General features: G+C 36.0%; 3 protein-coding genes across 6 annotated transcripts; all 3 read right to left on the minus strand.

The window, feature by feature from the left end:
- Nucleotides 1-550: 550 nt before the first annotated feature.
- On the minus strand, nt 551-7,009 carry LOC140810910 (uncharacterized). Of its 3 annotated transcripts, XM_073168833.1 has the most exons (3): nt 6,735-7,009; nt 5,700-5,783; nt 551-4,132 (listed from the first exon to the last, which is right to left on the minus strand). In XM_073168833.1, the coding sequence occupies exon 3, from the start codon at nt 4,075-4,077 to the stop codon at nt 2,437-2,439; it is 1,641 nt and encodes a 546-aa protein (XP_073024934.1). In that variant the 5' UTR covers nt 4,078-4,132; nt 5,700-5,783; nt 6,735-7,009; the 3' UTR covers nt 551-2,436. The 3 variants fall into 3 exon arrangements, with proteins under 3 accessions (XP_073024934.1, XP_073024935.1, XP_073024933.1); XM_073168834.1 differs by lacking the exon at nt 5,700-5,783 and having other exon boundaries at nt 551-4,141; XM_073168832.1 differs by lacking the exon at nt 5,700-5,783 and having other exon boundaries at nt 6,735-7,008.
- Nucleotides 1,061-2,296, minus strand: LOC140810507 (uncharacterized). The gene has a single exon (XM_073168350.1). The coding sequence runs from the start codon at nt 2,294-2,296 to the stop codon at nt 1,061-1,063; it is 1,236 nt and encodes a 411-aa protein (XP_073024451.1).
- Nucleotides 7,010-7,739: 730 nt separating the features above from the next.
- LOC140808659 (vacuolar protein sorting-associated protein 35B-like) lies at nt 7,740-21,157 on the minus strand. Of its 2 annotated transcripts, none has more exons than XM_073165807.1 (22): nt 20,982-21,156; nt 20,803-20,899; nt 20,574-20,697; nt 19,661-19,846; nt 18,273-18,360; nt 18,029-18,085; nt 17,843-17,932; nt 17,629-17,751; nt 13,913-13,987; nt 13,786-13,845; nt 12,226-12,342; nt 11,818-12,057; nt 11,678-11,743; nt 11,474-11,563; nt 10,612-10,701; nt 10,370-10,459; nt 10,026-10,094; nt 9,388-9,468; nt 9,172-9,279; nt 8,985-9,088; nt 8,302-8,415; nt 7,740-8,216 (listed from the first exon to the last, which is right to left on the minus strand). In XM_073165807.1, the coding sequence occupies exons 1-22, from the start codon at nt 21,129-21,131 to the stop codon at nt 8,006-8,008; spliced, it is 2,430 nt and encodes an 809-aa protein (XP_073021908.1). In that variant the 5' UTR covers nt 21,132-21,156; the 3' UTR covers nt 7,740-8,005. The 2 variants fall into 2 exon arrangements, 1 of the variants encoding a protein (XP_073021908.1); XR_012112990.1 differs by having other exon boundaries at nt 8,096-8,216; nt 8,985-9,081; nt 20,982-21,157.
- Between the last annotated feature and the right edge of the window lie 1,797 nt (nt 21,158-22,954).

Raw genomic sequence — 22,954 nt, forward strand, 5'->3', positions numbered from 1 at the left:
AATAATTCAATGTTGAGATTAAATAATAATAATAATTCAATGTATATCACTTTTAACGGTCAGTGGTGTCGAATTGAATATTTAAAATATTACCGAGAATTTTATATGGCGATGAACAATAATCTATCAAAATATCACTTTTAAATAAGAATATAATAATAATTAATGAAAAATATATAAAATAAATCGTCATGCTTCTACGAATATTATAAACTATTATGAAATCTATAAATTGATTTTTCTTTTTTCCATATTTTACATCATTCCTCAACAAAATAATGCGTTAAAGTAAGGTTAAATACGATATTCTCTGTCCAACTTTTGATGTCCGCTTGATTTACTTTCTATTTTAGTTAAATGATTCAAAGTGAAAAACCATCTCAATCCAATTTTCATGGTTGGAGTCGTGCTAGTAAGATGTAACTATAGTCACCCTTTTACTAAAAGAAATAGACCAAAGCATATTTTAAATGGTACAAAAACATCGTATCGACTTTAAAAGGGTGGTCCAAAATAAACCAGGAGAGCATGGAAAAGCCTCCTCAAGACAGACATTGAAATCTAATGTGTTATTCTTCTAGAATGTAAGGTTACCCCTCAAATACATAGTCGTTCGATGATAAACAAAAACAACACAGTCAGAGAACTATCCTTATGCACATCTCTTCCACGATCTTTTTACAAGAACAAGAACAGAGAGAACACAGGCAGCATACACAACAAATGCTTCTCACTACATATTCTCTAAAGTGATATTACTTAAATGTAAGAGATCAAAACTATAACGCACGGTATTGTGACGGAGACTGCTCTCTAACAAAGGCTAATATATACTAAGAAATGAAGAACACTCCAAAGCAAGTACTTGGAATCTGCATTTCTCGGTACATTCATCAAGATATGCCAAGAATCCCCCAAGTCATTTATTTTTTGTTGACCAGTGCACCATTGCGTCAATCAGCGACTCGCATATCCTTGGGTAAAACTATTGTTATAAACCATAAACCTGATCTTTATCCGTCCTCATCTGATTCAAAGGGAAGAAGACAACACATACCGTTCATATCCAAGGTGGAGTGTGCGGTTTTGGGGGGTAGTGTTCCCATCCATTTTCGGGTTCTTTTCGTTTTCCACCAAAGCCTGAACTAATTGTGGGTTGGGAAGTGGACAACAGCTGCTCATCCATTGGTCCACCAGGGCCTGAATTTAAGAACAGTCCCAAGCCTGTAGGGTCCTTATTCTCTCCTTCCATTGTTGTTCCAGAATTGAGATCTAACATCCTCCTCGAGGAACCTACGCCGTACGAAAGACTCGAGTGGGTTGTGTTGAGAAAAAATGGTGGTTGAGAGAAAGCAGTTGGAAGCGCTGAAGTTGGGCCAACAATTTGGGGGATAAAAGGGGCTCCTCTAGAATCCACCATGTAAGGATAAGGTCCCCCAGGTCCATAGATTGTGGAGGAGAAAGGTAATCCATGTGCAGGTGCAGGTGTAGGTGCGATGTTACTGTAACCATAAAACGTAGGGTGGACATATGGAAGGACGGATCCCATTCCCAGAAAACTACCTGTTCTCCCCGAGTTAATGTCAAAAGCAAGCTCTGAAATTTTGCCATTTGGGACAGGCTGAGTTTGAGATGCAAATTCTTTATGATTGACCTCCACTCTTGCGCCCAAGATGGATATTACCGAGTCATCTGATTTCACACTTCTGGGAAAATTGAGATTTTGAGAGTTCTCACTAAAGTGGGAATGATCGAAAGAATCATTGGTAAAAGATGGATGATCATTCAGATCGATATTCTTTAAAGAATGCTGCTTTATTGAAGAAGTGGAAGAATTTGACAGACTCTGTAGAAAATATCCATGGGGAAAGAGTTGCCGGGCCCGCCAGTCTGTAGGCCCACCTCCAACTTCATTTGCAAGATTCAGGTCCAATTCAATATGTTCGGATCTTGATTTTATTTCCACAGAAGAGTCCCCGGATGGAAGACTCAAAGATGTAAGGACTTGTTTATCAGTGGATAGGTCTTTAGTTATTCCATCTCCACTTTCCGCCACATTCAGATCAATATCAAGAAATTCTTGTTTGTGCTTTGAGTTGCTGCTTCTCACCCCGTTGGAAAGATCCTTATCAATATCAGGCATTCGGCGAGAAGATGCAGGTCGAAAAGCACTTGTGGAAGCAGAACCTTTCCAGCCAAGATTCCCTTCAAATTGTAAAGGAGCTGTAGGGAACCCAGGAGCTGCTACTGGTCTTGAAGCAGAAACAACAGAGACCGGTGCAGAAAATTGATTCATAGCGCGGTCAGCATCTTCTGAACAAACCTCCACATTTAGATCAAAACTACACAGACCTTTCTCTTTATTTGTCTCTTCTTGAGACGCCTCGGTGACTTGAGAGATTTCAACATCTTGGATGCCGTTTGTTGGCTCGGCGTTTATGTCTTTAGAGCTAGCAGAAGATTCTTCCTGTCCTGAAGAAGCTTCAGCAGACAGATCTGGGTCACTTGCTGTATCTTTTGATGAACCACCACTAGCATGGGACTGATTTCGCTCACGGAGTCGTGGCTACAAGATGGCTGCGCATTTTCTTCTGGCAGTTTCTCAGAACTACAACTTTGTTCCCTGTAATCCACTACTTCTCTCTCTACTTCAATGGCAACTTGCCTAGCAAATTCCAAAGGATCTAAAAGTCCATAGTCTAGGGTTACAGTAGACTTCTTGCCTGATGGCTCCTGCTCTTTATTCGTATCTTTTTTGAAAATACTGTAATCAGTTGCCAGAACATAATCACGAATGCGCAGGTCATGTCTTTTACTCTTTCCATCATCTTCATTCGGTAGCAAGACTGTCTTTTCATCCTTGAGATTTTCCTGATAATTTTTACCGCCGGAGCTCCACAACACATGATGGTTAAATTTGCCCCCTTCTTTAGTATCAAATGAACTGGAACTTTGTCTTCGATTTGCAAGTCCATTGCTCATGGCAACCTTTCCATCAAAGTCACTTGCCTTTTGATCAATGCACGTTGAACCTTCATCACACAACTTTTTATCATCAGAAACAGAAAGGGAAGTCGATTCGGTCAAAGAATTCATGGGATCTGCAGCATCCAAGCTAGAAGGAAATTGGATTTCTTCAGGTAACTTGGGCTCCTTTGGAAACCCTAATTTCCATGGAGAACTCCCAATCTTTGTGACATCCTTCACATCACTAATCCCCTCCAACTCACGACACTTTCCAGAAATATCTAGACAGGATACTGTCGCAGAGGTATCACCTTTTGGTGGAAGTACAGGGGGCTGTGTGGTAGGATTGGAGATGGAAGGTGAACTGATATGATCTAAAGGCCTGTCATCTGTAAGTAGGGGATCTAAGAGCGTGTTTGAATTTGGTTCACTTTCAACTGGACCAGGATGAAAACCATCTGTACATGTAGCAGTCTCTGATACTCTTTCTTTACCAGGAGCTTTATTGGAAGGGGACGTCTCTCTCAAACAATATTCCAAAGCATCTTTTGTTGCAATGTTTACACATTTCCCCATTCCACCAGTGGTCAAATCTCCATTTGTTTCAACATCTGACACAGAATCACCAGATGTTTTTTTATTATCACCTGCCCTCTTATTTTCCCAGCTTTCAAACAGCATTCGAGCTTTATCCTGAACCTTCAAACTATTGTGGGAACGGAGATCATTGACAACAGTCCAGATTTCAGAAGAAAACATACTTTCATTGTCGTCATGAAGTTTTTCCAGTACTTGTAACAAATGAGTAATTGATTGTTCGACAAAGCTGTCACTAGCTTCATTGCAGTACTTCTGGGCATCCTTTAACCACTTAAATATAAATTGAAGTCCATCTAACTGAATGAAAAGATTAAGACAGTCCTTATTCTCAGTGGCAGCTATAGCCCTAGCAACTGCCGACCACTGCCTGGTCGCTTCACCAACATTTTTCACACGGCAACCTATATCTTTCATCATGACTGTCACAAGTTCCCTAACTCGAGAAGGCACCATAAGCCCATTGTTCATTTCAGCCAAAGTAAAAAAGTCTTCGAGAGTCATAATTTTCATAAGTCAGGACTTCAATTAGCTACAGCATTCACGTGCATCTTCTTAGTTCTGCCACCTGAAAGAACTAAAAGAAAAAAGGTTAAGACATAAACATTCCACTGTCAAATGTCAATCCAATACCAGTTGAATAACAGAATAGAGGTCATACGGAATAGACTTGATCAATTCAATTTTACTTTTCATTTCAATAAAGATGGAAGCGAACGACTTGACGGATATAGAGAGTAATAGAGGAGGGAAGTAAATTTTGCCTTTATCTATGGAAAGCGTGATACAATAATAAAGATTTGAAAATCCAAATAATAGTTGCAAGGTGGTTAGACAATTTTCTTTAGAGGAACAAAGAGACTGGACACAGTGTCAGCAGTCAGAAATTATTCAAATAGAAGTGAATAGCTGGAGAGTATTCACATCAAACTTTTTCTTCAATTGAAAGCATCCCAGCATTTCATTTAGGCAAACATGTTTATCACTAAAGCTATCGCCCTAGTATTGACCTCGTGTAAGTCAATATGAGAAACTCAATAAATGCTCTACATTAGCAATTAGGAGAATAAGGGGTACATCATTAGAAATTCACCCGACAAGTACAATAATTTATTATTTACCAAACAAAAAATAAGAAGCCTGATTGGTAAGTCATATGTTCAGTCACACATTCTTTCTATGCCAAGGCATGACATATCAGAAGAAGTGAACAAGAAAACTTGTCATTCCCCAAACATGTTCAGAAAATCGGGCCTCGCTCATGAGCAAATATGGATCGACTAATTACCTAAAATTCCAAGCTGCAGATGAACATTCTTACAAATAAAAAGCAGTGATTGGCACTAGCAACTAAAGGCTATTGAATGCATGGACTCAAGACACTTTACCACGTTGGGCAGATGAATCCAAAACCGATAAAAGTTTTATGCTTGGTTTGAAAGAGCGTGGTGATAAGTAGAGGACCTAATTAATATAAATAAAAAAGGATGAGACATGAAGTGCTAGAGACCTAAAAACTATAGATGCTAAACTCCCAAATTCTTTACTTTTATTTTGTGAATTTTTTTAGCAAAGTTGAGCCATCACAATTTTTTTCCAAGGAACAAACGTAATAGAAAAGGGAGCCACCACAAACTCGGGAAAAATCAAAGTGCTTGAAGACCTTCCACGAGTCCCTCGAACTAACTTCCTTCCAAGAATTTATTCGAAGATTCGATGATGACTATGCCAATTTTAGAACAAGATTTTGGGAATTCTGTGAAAATGGCATCAGTCGGGAGGGATATCCATTGAAACTAAGGATAAGTCACAGAAATAATCTTCAATTAGAAAAGCACATACTTGAAATTTGCTCCTAAGATTTTCTCCACTGCAAATTGAAGAAAATTAAGGATAAACAATTTTTACAACTGGATAAGAGAAGAGGGGATGATAAGTACCTCAGATTCAACGACCGTCTGCTTTAAGAAGTAAAATGTCAACAAAAAACATGTAATAATTCACGTGTCTACGAGTTACACAATACCAGAGGGATCTTTAAGCATGTCTACTGCACATCTTGAAATGATAAATGCCTTGAGAATCCAGTTTAACAAAGAGAAATACTAGTAATGACAGAAAATTTTAAAATTCACGCAATGTCAGGTAGACTACAGCTATTAGTTACTGCAGGGTCCAGCTCAACGACTTCCATGTGTTTTTCGATATAAAGCATATATCTGCAGTATTCATAGCACTCACAAGAGTTTGAGTATTTAGTGATGATAGGGCAAAGAGAGCTCAGAGAACAAAACTCAGAAACAGCAAGGGACTAATTTCTTTTTACCATTAATATTATATATGCATAAAAAGTCTGAAGATGCAGCGAAGTGGCAAACTTAAACACAGAAAAAAAAAATGAGAGGATAAGCAATTTCCCAAAATTCCATGATCAAAAGTTGAAAAAATCATGAAGTAGAGCAGAAGCAATTTCAAGCTATTAATTTGATGCAAATTCCAAGCTACTAAATGAAAAGTAAAAATCCATAGATCGCTCTCTTGGAATAAATTTACAAAGGTAAGTAATGGTTCCAAAAACCATAATGATATGCATGAGAGGATAAATCTAAATGGTTGGAAAGTTTTAACACTTCACCAATGCAACCAATTCTGAAAACAAGCTATAATTATTTCAACATGAATTACGTTCTGAAACAGCAGATAAATTGTGAAAAGGAAATAAATTTAGAAGGGCGAACTGGATACTTAGATCAGATGATTAAACTTTCCCATTTCCAGATCAAAGACACCTCTAAACAACAAAATCTAAATTAAACTGCATCGATCAAACTAAAGCTAACAATTCATCAAGACCCGCAAAAATCACAAAAATTAAAGGATTCAGTAAGACCATGAAACGGTAGAAAATCTAAAACAAAACACAAAAAATCAACGAAAGAACAAACCTTTAAACAAAACCCTAGATAAAATAATTTCGGGTTAGCGCTTCATTTGTATAAAATATGCTTATACACGCAATTAATAGGAAATACGTGCACAAAATCGAGTACATGTTGTCATAATAAATGCAGCAAAATAGAAAATATAAATCAACATAATCCTCACCAAGAAAAGCGAAAATTGGAAAAAAAAAATGACTAGAAATTCAAGAAAGCAAATCGGGTCATCACCTCTTCCCAAAACTTTGAAATTTCCAACTCCGAGCTCCAGCCTCCTTTCCGCTCGCCCGAATCTAGTGCTTCGATTTCTCCACAGATGAAATTTTGAAAAAAAATACGGAAGAAAAATAATAAAATATCTCCCGTCTCTGCTCAAACTTTACGAACTCTAAGGCTTCTTCCTCGTCATCTTCTTTGCTGAAATTACTTCTCTACTTTTCAGAATTTCTTTCTTCTTTCTTTATTAGTATGGTTTTTTTAAAATACTTGCTCAGAAAAAGTCTGCTGATTATTTTGTTCATTCAGAGTTCACAAGTGGGCATCAAACACGTGACCATCACCTGAGCCCGTCTTGGCTTGTAAACGGGCTGACCCACATCGCTTAAAATATTAACCCGACCCATACAAAAACGTTTGACCTATTTTAGTTATTGGAAAAATGACTAAAAAAAGTCCACCAACTCAATCCATTAATTTTGCAGGTCCGGGTCTGATTTGTTTTTTTCCTTGATCACTATCATCTCATTTATTTATTATACTAGTTTACGTGTACAGTTACAAAATTATGATTTTGAAACATCTCAGTCAAGAGTATTTTTGGGAAGGGAGACGTGCTACATTTCTGACATGTTAGAGCTTTTTCAGTATAAAAATTAGAAGCTCGATTTTTTTTAGAATAAATTTCCAAGTGATACAACGGTTCACATGGTCCAATCCTCTGCCTCAAAAATCGAAATTTCAATCTCATTACCTGTTTTAAATATATGCGGGTGGGAAAATGAGTCGCAGTGGTTCACTATTCACGTCTTTCGTAGGTTTTACGTCATGGTACACCAAAGAGAACTTTCTGTCCCCCAGTGTTAAGGACCATGACGTAAAACTAGACAAGTATCAATGCCGATCAAAAACGCCAACGAAAGAGACGACACAAATACATGGCAGTGTATTTTACAAGGTATAGACTAGGCAGAATATAATGTTTTGAATTTCCAATCAATACACTATTATGCACAGGTATAGATAAGTATTATTTAATAATTTATTAATAATTTAATCAATACACAGCAATTCATTTACATATACAAAGAATAAAACCACCAAACTACCACTACGAACAAGATTCTGAAAATGGGCAAAAACAGAAGGTCGAGAGAGAGTGATGCATAAATCCCCCAGTTTATGCATAACAAATGCAGAAGCCCGACAATTCATACCTCACGTACATTATTGAAGCTAGCTTCACAACAAAACTGCAAGCATATGCACAATTCAGGAGGCATTCTTCACGTCGTAATTGGACTGTATTTCTCACCCATAGCACCGCCTTTTTGTTTTTGGAATTGAATGTAGCGTAATGTGCTCGTGAAAAAATTATCGGAAGCTTGATTTGGAGTTGTGCTGTCACTCTGCATCTCAGTTTTGATTAACTCTACAAGGCTCTGAATGAGACCACCAGTTATATGAGGGTTTCCCTTTTCGAAAAAATATAGGTACCTGAATATTTTTTAGAAAAAAATAAGGGCCATACAGATAGAAAATTAAATCTCAACTGCAGCTCAAAATAATCCATTAAACTAACTTGTTGAGTATTTCAACAAAGAGCGTCACAGGTCCACTGCTACCCCTTGTAACATTTGCCATCTGTTGAGCAGCGTTTGCTATCCTTAGGGAACGCTTTAAGCAAAGTAAAACCCTGTAAACAAAGGAACATGAGCATTTCATGTCATCTGATCAAAAGCAAACCGAAAGATGTAATTGTCCAGACTCGAGACTTTTGCCCAAGAATGAGCTATTACTCTAGTACCAAATGAGTATTATGCTTGCCTAATTGTTTGGCTAAATATCAATTTTAGTCCCCTAAGAAATTACACTAAATTGATTGCGGTAATACAATTAATAGCTAAAGTTGATGTATCTTAATGTTAACACTTCAGCAAAAAAGAAACAAATAAATTAAGAGTACTAAAATGTTGTGATTCATTGACAAAATTTCTATTTTAATCTTGCATCTATTATTCAACAATCAATTTTAATTATTCACATCTGTCATAAATTGGGAAATTTTCATGGAAAAAGTGTTAAGAAAAGACTAAAGTTGGTTAGTACAGAATAGAATACAGTACCGAAATTGATTATGGCATAAACAGAGGAATAAAAGCAACCCTGTAGCAACATGACTACAAAGGTCCTTTTGCGAGATAACGAAATGACGCAATACTATAAACAGTTTGTATTAAAACAAAAAAATTAGATACAGTTCACCTTTCTCCATCTTTGATACCGTCCTGATCATCAACCCAGAACAGATGCGCACAAGCATAAACGGCTCTACACTGATCAGGCTTCTTTAAAAGTTTGGCTGAATACTAGAAGAAAAAAGCAAATCAGGAGAGGATGCAGATAAAACAGGCCTCGGAACAAGCTGCACAGAAAACACTGATAAAGTTACCCCGGTAGCCTTATGTGTCATCGTGTCTCTGTTCTCAACACCAAATACATTCATTCTCTGAAGTGTCCCTATAATTAGGTGTATGGCAGTTACCTGGGCTTTGGAATCCTGAAAATGATGGAAAAAAGTTACAGTAATTGCTCTTAAGGCGCGGATGTCAAAAATCTGCTATAAGATGAATTAACTCAAGAAGATAGTTGTATATTTGATAAATACCGCGATTTCTTCCTCATATAGCACAAAAGCTTGCGTGAAAAACTCATAAGCCACTGGTTCAAGATCGCAGTCATTAGCTGCCTGTAGACACAGATTTCCAAACGAATGCTATCAAAGAGAAATCAATTATGTACCTAGAAGCAAAAAGACTGATGTCGAATCAGCAAACTTACACGAGTAATCCTATTAGTGCTATATTTAAGGATGAGTTAAGCCTGATATGGCATAAGATCCGATAATCGGATGAAGGTTCAGCAGATGATAAATTTAATATTGTCTTCTACTCCATGAATACTGATAGGTATGAAAAATCTATCTTGCACATCATTAATCCATCTAAATTATTGCAACTATCACAAGTCAGTCTCCTCCTCTCCGTATTCATTAACTTCCAAATTTTCATTGAAGCACATGATGTGACTGACAAGTGATCCAGGTCATTTGCTTTGATGCTAAACATAATAGTGCTATTAAACACTCCATCTCCCCAACTATCTCTTGCAACTTTGTGCCAATTTCTAAGGGTTATTTAGTAGTTGAATAGTGATGCATTTTGACTCATATGCTACAGAAAAAATGTGCTACCACAATTTTATTCCATTTTAGCAGAACGAAACGGTCCTAATTTTTTTCTTTACCTCTGCACACTGCAAGCACAGTCTCAATGCCAATTCAGGTGATGGAACAACTGAAAGAGCCTCAATAACCTGTTGCAACAACACATAATTGTCCAGTCAGTGAGTATCATATAACATTTTAACCATAGATTTTAAATATACTTAGATAGTGAAAAGATAAATGGAAGCATCGTCCGAAATAGCAGCCATTAATCTGTAGCAGATTGGCACTTCACTAGAGGATGATGCACGGATAAAAACAAATATCCAGTTCAGCAACTAAATAAGCAGATAATTTCAAATAGCTCAAAGCAATTAAAAATTAGGATCATGTGGTCTAATTTCAAGGTTGAAAGTTTAGTTACCTGATTCAAGAGCTGAAAAATTCTCTTTGGAGTAGCAGGAAATTCTTCTCCAGCTACATCCCCGTCTTGACCATGCAATCTTCTAACCAACTACAACAGGAAAATATTCGTCAAACTTGAAAAATTCATTCTTAACCATCACAGTGAAACTCAAACCATATTTTAATGTATTGTTGCAGTTTTTATTACCTACTAACTTCAACTTTTTAAACACAAGTATATGCATTAATGAAACGCCATACCTTGAGGGCAGAAAAAACAAGAGGTGGGATGGTGAAAGGTAAGCGTTTGGGACCTCCAACCGATATATATTTCCACACAGTATATATTATCTGATAAAGTAGAAAACGAATGTTGACAATTACAACATGACCTCTGTGAATACACAAACACAACTTCACGAAGTAAATTTAGTTTTAGGGATTATGACAACCTCCTTTAATAACATCAGAACAATAACGTAAATCAACGCAAAACAATTTACACAGTTATATTATCACAATCAAACGAGAGAATACATCAGAAGGGACAGAAGCCAAAACAAATAACTTCTACACATATGCAGATGACCCAGCCATATCTGAAAGTATATACCATACAAATATTGCGATAATTAATGATCAAATTAAACTGAGAACAGTATTTGTATCCAATTTCAGTGATCTTGCCCATGTCCCTCCCATAGATTTTACCAAAACTAAACTGCCAATCAAAATCCATGTTCTGAAGACTTCGCAATAAAAGATTGAAAGTCAAATATGCTGAAATTTACGCTTTTGGATGGTTCCTCAGATACACGACTGTACTGGCGATAGAAAGTTACAAGTCCTGAGATTCTTCACATATCTCGACGGACCAATCGAGGCGAGGTACTTACTTGGTGTGGCTATACACAGATACTTGTAAGATCAGTCAAAAACATGGGCAAAAGCAGCTATTCATATAAGATTGCGTTCATATTTACTGCAAACGAGGTAAAATAAACAGAAGCGGAATTTGATGCCTTAAAGCTACTAAAATATTGCAGATTACTGAAGCAATTAGGACAATTGCTACAAACATCGATCCTAAGACAGAAAAATCTTTTCACCAAAAGAAAATCACCTTTAACATTTCTTCCGAGTCGTCATTATACAACACATGCATGAGGCCGGCAACAGAGTTTTGCTCCTCGTTGAAATCCTCTTCATCAAGCTGTTGGACAAAATATATGACCCACAGAAGAAATTAACACCAACAACAGTCAACTAGAACAAACAGATATTTAGGCAACTGATTAGCAAAAAAGTTATTAAACTACAAAGCAACCTCATCTGTTTGAATTCCATCTAAATCTTTCATAAGCCCTTTAATCAGTTCAAATAGAACCTCAACCTGCAAAGTAAATTTGAGTGATGTGTGTGGTGCATCAAAATGAAAAATAATACAAAGTTCAATGAGTAATCCACCTTGTCAGAACTTGATACAGAAGTCTTATTTTTCATAATGCTTCTGATAATAACCATTGCCATAACTTTATTAGTTCCAGCATCAAGGTGATCCATGACACGGGGATAATTTGAGAGAGTAAGAGCTGTGACAGTATCATTGTATTTATCTAGCGGAGCACTCAGAAGCATAACAACTTGTTTTGTGGCTTTACTATCCTCAAGCTTTGGTTTCCCGGATAATTTCTTGACACATGCTGCCTACGAAGGATCAGCATGCCAGAGACGATCAAAGTTATAAGTTATTCAGTATTTTGATTAAAGGTGCCAATAGATTGTCAAATACTGCATGGAATCCCAAAACTAAAGAATTCATGTGTTTTGGCTTAAGAAGAAATGAATTTGGCAGTATTGAGAAAAGTAACATACCAGCACTTGATCGACATAGTCCAGACGATCGGGGTGTACACGAAGAGTGAAAGTCAAAAGGGAGACATATAAAGAAATTGCACCAACTATCGGCATGTCAATCTGGGCTTCAATGACCTGCATGGAGAAACTATCTGTGTTTCAAATTATTCAACTTTCTTTAATTTGCTAGTAAGTATATTGCAAAGGATGGAAAGGAACAATGCTGTACGTGCCTACTATAATTTGATTTCTTCTCTGTTTTTTACTTTCACAAGTTACCCTAGGGATAAAATTTGTAAATTCAAGTTAAAAAGTGTCTCCTCGCCTAAAATTTATTTTTATACAAAACAAGGTTAACGACACTCTTTTCTTTCACCTCCATGGTATCAAACAACTGAATTATTTGTTAAATCTTTTTGCCTAGATGGAAGAATTAAATCCTGATCTTCACCCCTTCCACCATCAGATTCTCATGATACAAAATACACCGGTTGTGCCTCAATCAGAAGGAACTAAACATAATGTGTCAAATGGAAACAGGATCAGACATAAGTAGAAATTTGGCTGTTGAAGGCAGACATTACATAGACAAGGACAATTCTTCCATTTAAGCTTCAGTATTTTGGAATTGCATATGTTAACCTCAGTTTATCATGCATGTGTCAGAGCTACTCTTATGGTCATTAAGGCCATTAAAATTTGGTGTATTATCAAAACAAATTAAGTGGTGCCTCTACATAATGATGTTTGTATCAGTAAAAGCAGAAACGAGAATGTTATATGATAGGTCAGATCTCAACCTCCCTGGAACATATTTCATTAATACCACCTAAATTACGTTTAAAAATCTTTTACACAAAAATTTGTAAATCATCTTCACATTCAAAAGCATTAACTCGACATATATCATGTTCCTGGTTGGATAGCTAGGCGATGTAAAATCATACATCATCTTCATGTATAAAATGTAGCTTCATAATTTTCCAATTCCTTTAATTAAAAAATCATGATGCTCATAAATACAAATTGTACATGGTATGAATCAAGTCTATAATACAGACAGTAAGTATGAACTGAAAAGTATCAGATAACATCTAAATCCATATCTAACCGCCAAGCGCTAATGATAAGACACTGTCAGATTTCGAGCACCTTAAAAAGGTACTAATTGTTTTTAATAATGGATAAAATTGGCATAATGATGAGAGCCGATAGAGCATTTTTTGCCTATATAATGGAGTAATGGACGTAACTTTCATGATTTTTAAGTGTTATTAAGCAATACTTAAAAGACCAGACCTTGGAAAGTCAATAAGAAATGAAAAATATGAAAATAAGGGTGTCAGTGCATCAGAGCCCCTTTAATTACTCCGTCAATAGCTCAACTTATGCCCCTCAGAGGACCTCACTAAACTAAATTCATAAGCTAAAGAAGATTTTTCATCAATTTGATTATCAAATCAGGGACATTATTTGTAATTATTTTAGCAATATATGCACAACATTAATGTTCCCTTTCTTACCTACCGCATATTTTTAAGTTTTCTGGAACTCATTCAAATACAGAAACAAATTTACCTTTCCAATGGCAGTGCTCAGTTTGGAAAATGCTTCAACTTGCAAAAACTCCGGTAATATCTACAGAGGAAAAAGTGTTCAGTAAACAGAATCTGCAGGAGTCATTAAAAGTAGGTAAAACACTCACTTCAGGACTTGAAGCAGCATAGGTTGACAATCTATCCATCAATTGTGACAAAACTGTTTTGATGTCAACCACCGGCTGAGAATCACAATGAAGCACATCAAGATAATTACTCAATAATCACAGCATAATAACATATTGTGTTATGAGGAAGTGGCAATCTCTTAAGATCTAGAATTTCCAGCAATGGTGCAAAATATTATTCATACATGAGAAACACCCAACTAACTACAATCTTGTTCAGAAGATGTACAAGAACAAGTGCGTGCTCTCAGTGCTTGAAAGTCCATCCTGGTCTACACGTTAAAAAGGCCAGAATCATCACCAACTTGCCTTTTGCCAAACCATAAAATTCTTTGAAACTATATTTCTCCCTTGCTCCCTTCAAGCCTGTGGTTGTCAATCTCTCTCTATGCCCACTTTAGCAATTATGGTAAAACAAAAGGAGTTTCACAACTCCTATAAGTTAATTTCAATGGTAGAAGTACTCGAGTAAAGTGGTTTTGGTTCATTTTGTTCAACTAACTAGGCCCAACTACAATACTCGAGATTCAATCCATTTTGCATCTTCTAGTTTACAAATTTTTGTTCAATTTTCCCATCCTTTCTTCAGTCACCTTCATGTTGACACATTTCTTTAGCAACAGTTTATATTTGTATTTCCTTTGCAATGAATGTTTGAGTACATTAGTAGATTTATCTTCAACATTAACAAGGTATTTAGTACTCTCAATATACCACAGTTCAATAGTTAAATGAATTAACATCTTCTAAGTAATAACTCAAATAATATTTTTTTGTTATTGTGATCAATAGTTAGCACTTTAGTAGTCCGGAAAACAGGGTTGCCTTTCTGGTATACCATTCTATTTCACCACGACTACATGATATAAGAGTACAGATTCTAATACCATGGTAAATTCAGCTAAAATACAGGGCACTGCGAGAACTAACCCAAAAACCAAAAAGATTGGTATATGACTATAATAGAACTTCTACCCCTCCTAAACTCTAGCTTCATTTCACTTTTTTTTTTTTTGATAACAAACGTTTATTTATTGCAATAGATTAAATTTTTACAACAGAAGTGGATAAGCAATCCACAAACAAAGAGAGATTACTACAGCCCTAATGTTAAAACCAAATAAACTTCCAATCCCTATTTAGGTCAGAAATTCGCAAATGTCGATACTTCTTCAAGTTGATCGTCCAAGTCGCAACTCTGAACCTGATTTTGTCCCATAAATCTCCCTCCGAGTCGTGTTTGTCGTTGAAAATCCTGTTATTTCGTTCCAACCACACTGGCCAGAAAACGCAGTGAATCACTAGATACCAGAAATCCATAAAATCTTTCCCTTTGATGAATGATTGATCCATTAACAGCATGTCTATCGATCTGCATGGGAAACACCATTGGAATTCCAAATGCTTCATGACCCTGTTCCATATTCCTCTCGTGAAATCACAATGAAGTAGTAAATGGTCCTGAGTCTCCAAATTGTTCTTGCATAAGCAGCACCATTGTGGACATATAATCATGCACGGACTTCTTCTCTGTAATTCATCGTTAGTCAGTAACTTCCCCAACGCCACAATCCAAGAAAACACTTTCACCTTTTGTGGTATCGGTACTCGCCAAACGGTGTTGTGATGTTTGAAAATTGGGAAAGTTTGAGAAGGAAAGAACGACGAATAAAAAGATGACACTGAAAAGACACCGGAAGGATCCCCCAACCACACACGAGCATCCGTGGCCTCACACGACAAAGTAACTGAATCCAAGACCCCTAGAAGCCTACTACACTCTTGCAACTCACAATCATTAAAATCTCTTCTAAACTTAATGTCCCAATTTAAGCTAGACTGACCCTCACTAGTATTATTCGAGTAGAAATGATTAATCGGTTTGTTAGTACTAGAGAAGAGACGGTAAAGACGTGGAAAACACTCTAATAATGGCAACTCACCTACCCAACGATCCTCCCAAAATCTAAGGATGTTCCCCCCCTTAAGCACAGTGCCAATGAGATTATGACAAGTCGTCTGAGTGCTAGAAATGAACTTCCAAGGGCTTCTCAAGGTTGTTGTTCTTGCCGACCTAACATCCCACCCATTATCCTCAAACCCATAAATGCTTCCCAAAACTTTTTTCCATAAAGAGTCTTTTTCTACCGCACACCTCCACCACCATTTCCCTAGCAAAGCTCTGTTTCTTAATCGAATGTTTCCCAACCCAAGACCCCCCTTATCTTTTGGCTTGCAGACTTGATCCCAACCAACAACATGGCAATGCAACTCTCCATCTCCTCCATCCCAAAGAAAGTCCCGCATCATTTTTTCCATGATCTTGGCCACCCTAACTGGAACCTTGAAAAGGGACATGTAATATGTTGGCAGTGCGCTTAGAACCGATTTTATCAAAGTCAATCTTCCCCCTCTCGACAGAAAAGACTTCTTCCAACTTGCCAATTTCCTCGAAAATTTAGCCATCACAGGTGCCCAAAATTCCAGTGTGTTAGGATTCCCACCCAAAGGTGCTCCCAAGTAAGTAATCGGCCAAACTTCCTTCTTGCATCCAATATGCGTGGCCAGAATGTCCAATTCATCATCCGAGTAATTTAATCCTAGGACAACACTTTTGTCGAAATTTACTTTCATACCCGATCTGCTGCAAAACAGTGCTAAAAGCTCGACCACCTTCATCATATGATCCTTGGATTGTGTAAGAAACAATGTGTCATCCGCGAATTGAATATGCGAAATCTCTATGTTATCTTTCCCAACCGCAAGTCCTCACACCAAATCTGCCGACCTCGCCTTCTCCACCAGCCTTCCCAGCCCATCTATCACAATATTGAAGAGGAATGGGGATAGAGGATCTCCTTGTCGGAGCCCTCTTTCCCCTCTGAACTTGCCCCTCGGCTTGCCATTGATTAGAACGGAGAATGAAACACTTGACACGCAGCCCCTTATCCACCTCCTCCATCTTTCTCCAAATCCCTTTTTTCGAAGCACAAATTCTAAAAATCTCCAGTCAACATTCTAAAAATCTCCAGTCAACATTAGCTGCATTACAAAATGGGTAAATTTTCCACACAAATCTAACAAACAAAATGCAGTGATCACCAGAGTATGCAAAAGTTCAGATATCTTGGGCTCAAAAAATATTGCTTCTCACCAACAATTACTTCGGGAACCCTAGCACTAGATAGAGTCATTTCGATTAGTTCTCACCCCAATATGATTTCAAATCAAGTTCAAGAAGTAAAAAGATCAAACTGGGGTCAAGAAAGCATATGAGTGAAACAAAACGCATAAATATGTTAAAAAGAATAGTAATTTCGAACAATTTGTGTGAGCCGTAAGGGAATCAAAAGACTGTGTGGGTGCAAGTGGGCATTGACTTGAAGATGAGAAAGACAAACCCGATACAGGGATTCAACAGTTGGATTGAAACTAAAATCATCAAAAACTTAAAACAATATTCACGATAGTATATTTCAGCCATGACATACTTGTTCCAAAATATCCACCATGAAAATGGTTTTCTAATTTCTATAATGTTTTCCTTCTGGGACTACCTGAAGGCCTAAGGGTCTCATTTCTTCAAGAAGAAACTTGTCCTAAAAGAGGAGTGCAATGCACCCCTTTCCTATGTCCACCTCTGGAGAAAAATTTAACTAAAAAGAAACATATCCATTGCTAAATTTTCCACTAACCTGAAGTTGGGAGCAGGCACCCAATAATGTCTCAAGGGTCTGCAAATGGTACTCATCTGGAAAGACCTGAATTATGCAGTCCATCAGATAATACTGGGCAAGTTCATCCTTACAATTAACAACCTGTCGGAAATGTTTAGAACGCGTCTTAGAAGAAAGTAGCTATAACTTCTTAGTATCTCAAAATCACCAAAATTGAAACAGACTAATTTACCTGCTCCAACACTCTCTGAAGAACACTGTCTCTATATATTTCAAGGCCAACACCCTCTATCTGACTGAGAACGTGTAAATTTTTCCCAACCTAGAACATAAGAAAAACGGCTGAACTGCATCTTTAAAAGTTAAAATGGAGGAGATATGAATATGGTAAACAATTGCAAAGGAATATTGCCCTTACAAGATCGCGTAGTTCATTCCTTTCCTTTTCAAGCTTCTCTTTCTCCCTCAGAGGTGCCTGCAAGACCAGGAAAGAAGGCCTGAACTCAATATCACCACAGAACATGATACATTGCGTGCATGATCACTTCAGCAAGCATAAATATGCCCATGTCACTTATTTCAACTTTGTGGCATCAAGTTCTTGGAAACCATGCATATCAAAACTAGGAACATAACAAGAATGCCGAATGAATTACACAGACCTGATGTTGCATCCGTACCCAAAGTTTATTCATCTCGGCAAAATTTTGAAGGACAAATTCGACAGCATCCATGACAGTGTCACCTTCACTACAATGACAGTTGTATGGAATTGCTATAAGAAAAGAAGAAGAAAAAAACACAGCAAATATATAATCTCAGCCAACATCAAACCATAACAAACAACTTAGTTGAAAGTGGCAAAACTCACTAAATCAAGAGAATAAAACTCTAAGTAAATGAGCAACTAGACCATCTTCAACCCTACGTCCAAGAAAATGATTGTTTTCAATTCATTACTCTATTTTAGTGCAGGACTAACTTCAAATAGCACAATTTTTTGATCAAATATAAAAATCATCTTCAACCCATCAATTTTAAACTCAACTCTAAAAATAATATTTTGGAATATTCTCCATTGCTTTATTTACGACAATTAAATTTTTCACAGATTATTTAAATATATTAAAATACCTATATATCAAATTTTAAATTCTTAAATATTCACATAATTAATCTAAGTAAAGTGTTTGGTTAATTTTAAATGTAAAATAATATTAGCAAATTTAAGTTGCCGATTATCAAAAATAAAACCAATCTTAAAATTATTCTTAAACCATGAAATCTATTTTAGATTATTAACTTAATTTATAACTATTATTGTTTTTTTTTTGATAGGAAACTAAAATTTTATTAAAATTTGAAATCTTTTACATAGAAAGCGGATGAGTGATCCGCGGAATAGAAGGAAGTACAACAAATATGTCAATACATTACGATCTTCCAATCCCTAACTACATCCGAAATGAAAAACAACAATAAAAGTACAGCGCAGGTACAGTTGGCACAGCACTGTAGCACCTCTCCAATTTAGAGCAAGATTTACCGCTTGATTAGAGCGGTGCTGGGGACGCCATGTCGGCAATCAACGCCAAGATGGCACACCCTTGGAGATGCCCAAACACTTCGACATAGGGGAATTTATCCACAACTTCTTTCAATCTGACATCTATGTTTCCAGCAAACATGCCATGCATGAAGGTTCACTAAGAAAAGTAACTTAACTAAACCAGCTTATATTATTATTTAGCCACAAACAAGATGATTTTTTTTCTGGATACAACAAGATGAACATGAAACAGAGCAACATGAATAAAATTTACAAGAGTACAGCACCATGGATGTGGAAGAGAGCCAGAGAGGGAAAAGCTTCGGATGGAACGGAAAAGCAATGGCAATTAAGATTTTGAATTAATACAGAACTAGCATACACTCAGACTCATAAAAAGAAGTTGCTTTTGTTATCCCATGATCATTATGAACAAAGAATACATTTTGTCTTATCTATAAATAGCACGCTGTATTGCAAAACTGAAGAGAGTTTTCTTACTCTTCATACTCTGAACCGATATCTGGCAACTTGTCTCTGCTAACTTGAGCAAGGTAACTCCTCAAAAAGAGCCCACGTAATGGATGTTGAACTCCACGACACATCTCAACAAGATCCTTCAAAACATGCTTAGCAGGAGCCTGTTTTGACTTTATGTAAACAGATCCAACTGTACACAAGAGATACCTGATATATTGAAGAATCAAACATGAACAACAAAAGTGCCACTAATTTCGCTAACACTAAAATTCATGCACACGCTATGCAGAATAACGGACAAATCCATACCTTCAGTAAAGAGATTATAGTAATTCTAAAACAATCCTATCACCTTTTCCGATTCTTACCTTTCAAGGGAACAAATTAGAAAGAAAAAATTTCCCATTGTGTGAATTCATTTGGACATAACCATCTCACTTCATTCTCATTTCTGGATATATAGTTTTCCTCGTATTTACATCTCCAAGCATAATAATTACTTCTAATTCAACTTTTAATTAATCAACAAAACACTCCTTTCTATATTATATTAGAACTCAAAACACTCTATTTTAAAATTTTAAAATAATGTTTAGCTTTGTTTGCTTATGTATTGAGAAAACAATGTTCATCCTTAGAGAATGAAAATACATTTGGAAGGTACTCCCCTTTCTGTTTCTCCCCGAGTTGTAACAAGAGAACACACATGTATATAATTACGCTCGTATACATAAATTATATGTAAATAAATATACTGGTATATTGCATAACAAATAGTGCAAAAATAGAATCTAAAGCATAAAACGTTTCAACTACTGCGGTGTGGAAAAGGAAAATGATTGTATGACATATCAAATAAACGGAGAATAAAATTACAAAAACTGGAAGATTTAAAGAATCCAGTGGAGCGGATCACATTTTGATCAAAACTTACAGCCTAGGTAAAATGTTCCCAGCGTGCTGAACCAGTTCGTAAAGGTCAACCACTGAACAACCGTGCCGATCTTCGTCCTTGAAGAACATTTCCAGCCTCCTCAACTCATCAAAAGCTCGCATATCTAAGACACGAACACAAATAAATTCCCCAAAATGAACACGCATTACATTAATTCACCACATGTATGAAAAAAATACTGCACTAAAGACAGATCCAGAAAATATACAAAGCTCGTAATATTTGTGAGGCGAGAGCTTCGACGTTCGTAGCTCAGACAACAACTGCGCGGCGAATTTCAACGCTTCTCTGAGGTTATTCGAGTCCTTCAATCATAAAAATCAAAATCACAGATCAAAATTTACTGCAGTTGGAGAAATTAGGACCCTAAGTTGGATGGCGTTGTACCAAAGCTCGATGCAAATAGAAGGCGTTGTGCTGAATTCCGGCGATGCCTTCTGCGAGCCATTTCTCCTCGTCGTCGATTCCGTTTAACATCGTTTTGCTTCTTCCGATTCTCAACTGATTCCAGTTGGAACAGTGAAGAATATGACACATATGCAGATGATAATAATAATAATAATAATAATAATAATAATAATAATAATAATAATGCGTGTGATGTCACTATGATGATAATAGGGTAAATTATAAGGACCTCAGCCCGAAACTTATTTTATATCTTCTCTCTTTAAATGTTTGGTTAAGTTCTCCAATAATTTAAAATTTTCAAAAATATGTTTGAACTTTTGTGGTACGTGATATCATTGTATTTATCGAATCTGTTCTTTAAAAACATAGAGTATAAAGACATATAACTATACAAAGTTTCTAGCATATATACCAATTTTTTTATTTATTAAACTTATAATGTTTCCGTAAAATTAATTAAATATTTTACATCTTTGATCAGAATGTATTGAGTTGTATACACTAGATTTTAAAAACTACTCCTCATATGTGATAGCAACACATGGTTTCTGAAATGGATTCTTTCAACAGCACTTATCACAACTTTGTGTCATTTTATAACTCATTATGTATAGTAAATAAGTTTAATTTAAAAATAATACATGACATGGCAGTAAGTCTTGGTTCTTTTATCCAAACATACAAAATATTATTACATAGTAACATCCAATGGAAGAAGATAAAATTGTTTAGCTACTTATCGTAACTGGATTTACAACACATAACCTGAAAATATTACAGATTTTATTTTAAAAGAAAAATAAAAAAATTGAATGGTATCTTCATCTTAATTCTGTATTGGTATATATAGAAGTCTCGTTCGGATTTGAAACTCATACTTGATTATTTTGTCAGTTGTGGCCAACAACATATTTAGTTGGTATATCACTAGTTAATGGTGGTTGAGTGGTTCATCATCTACTAAAGAAATGGTTGGATCTCATGCTCTATTTATCTTTGTCGTGGAATATTTTGCTTTTGTATGGACCTCGAGAAAAACGTGACTTGTGTGAACCTTCACCGATTGGACTTTTTTATGTATTATGTTTTTGATCATATCTAGGCCAAAAACTATTCTCGAATTTTGGCTATTTCTGGTTCAAGCATTTTGAGCATATTTATTTTGATCATTAGCCATGTTGCATAATTTTCGACGAAAAATAGAAATTTGACTTTTCCATCTCTGTGACACAGACCCATAATCATCATGCTCTTAGAGTGGAGATGTAGTTTCAGTAAATGATGAAACAAGAGTTGTTTTATCCTCAGAGGGGCTCTTGATGAACTTCTGGATTTTCATGTCTGGTCTCCTAAGCTTGGTGAAATGAAATGTTTCATGTGAGCTTTTCGGTTGTTTCTGGTGCTGCATTGAAAAATTAGGCTTCATAATGTCTCATTTAGATAAATAATAATTGTTTGCCCAAGTTTCATGAGCTACTTGATAAACTCTTCTCGGTATGTTGTAGCTTACCCGCAACTTCTGTGTTTAGGGCAAATCTTATTGAACTCGGTTTGAACATTTCAAAATTTTCTCTCAAATGTCTATGCATTTTCATAATGACATTGACATTAGTATTGACCATATCTTGTTAAGAAATATGCAATAATATTTTCATGCTATTTAATAATAACAATATCAAAAATATAATTCTGACACAAAGTCTATCATATCAATAATCTAGTATTATCAGGTTTATTTCAATTCTATTTTCAATAAAGTTTTTACTTATATATTATCAACGTTTAAAACAAATTTATTTACAAATAAAAATAATAGTACATTTTCAAGTCTTTTTCTGCATTAAATTGCTTTTCATCGATATGTCATCGTATGTCTTCTGCATATGAGAATATTCTAATGTAATACGTGCATGGTTATTCTCTATTTAGTGTGAGCTTCGTAAGAACCG

This window comes from Primulina eburnea, chromosome 13 (assembly GCF_022965805.1).
Source record: "Primulina eburnea isolate SZY01 chromosome 13, ASM2296580v1, whole genome shotgun sequence".
Taxonomy (NCBI): domain Eukaryota; kingdom Viridiplantae; phylum Streptophyta; class Magnoliopsida; order Lamiales; family Gesneriaceae; genus Primulina; species Primulina eburnea.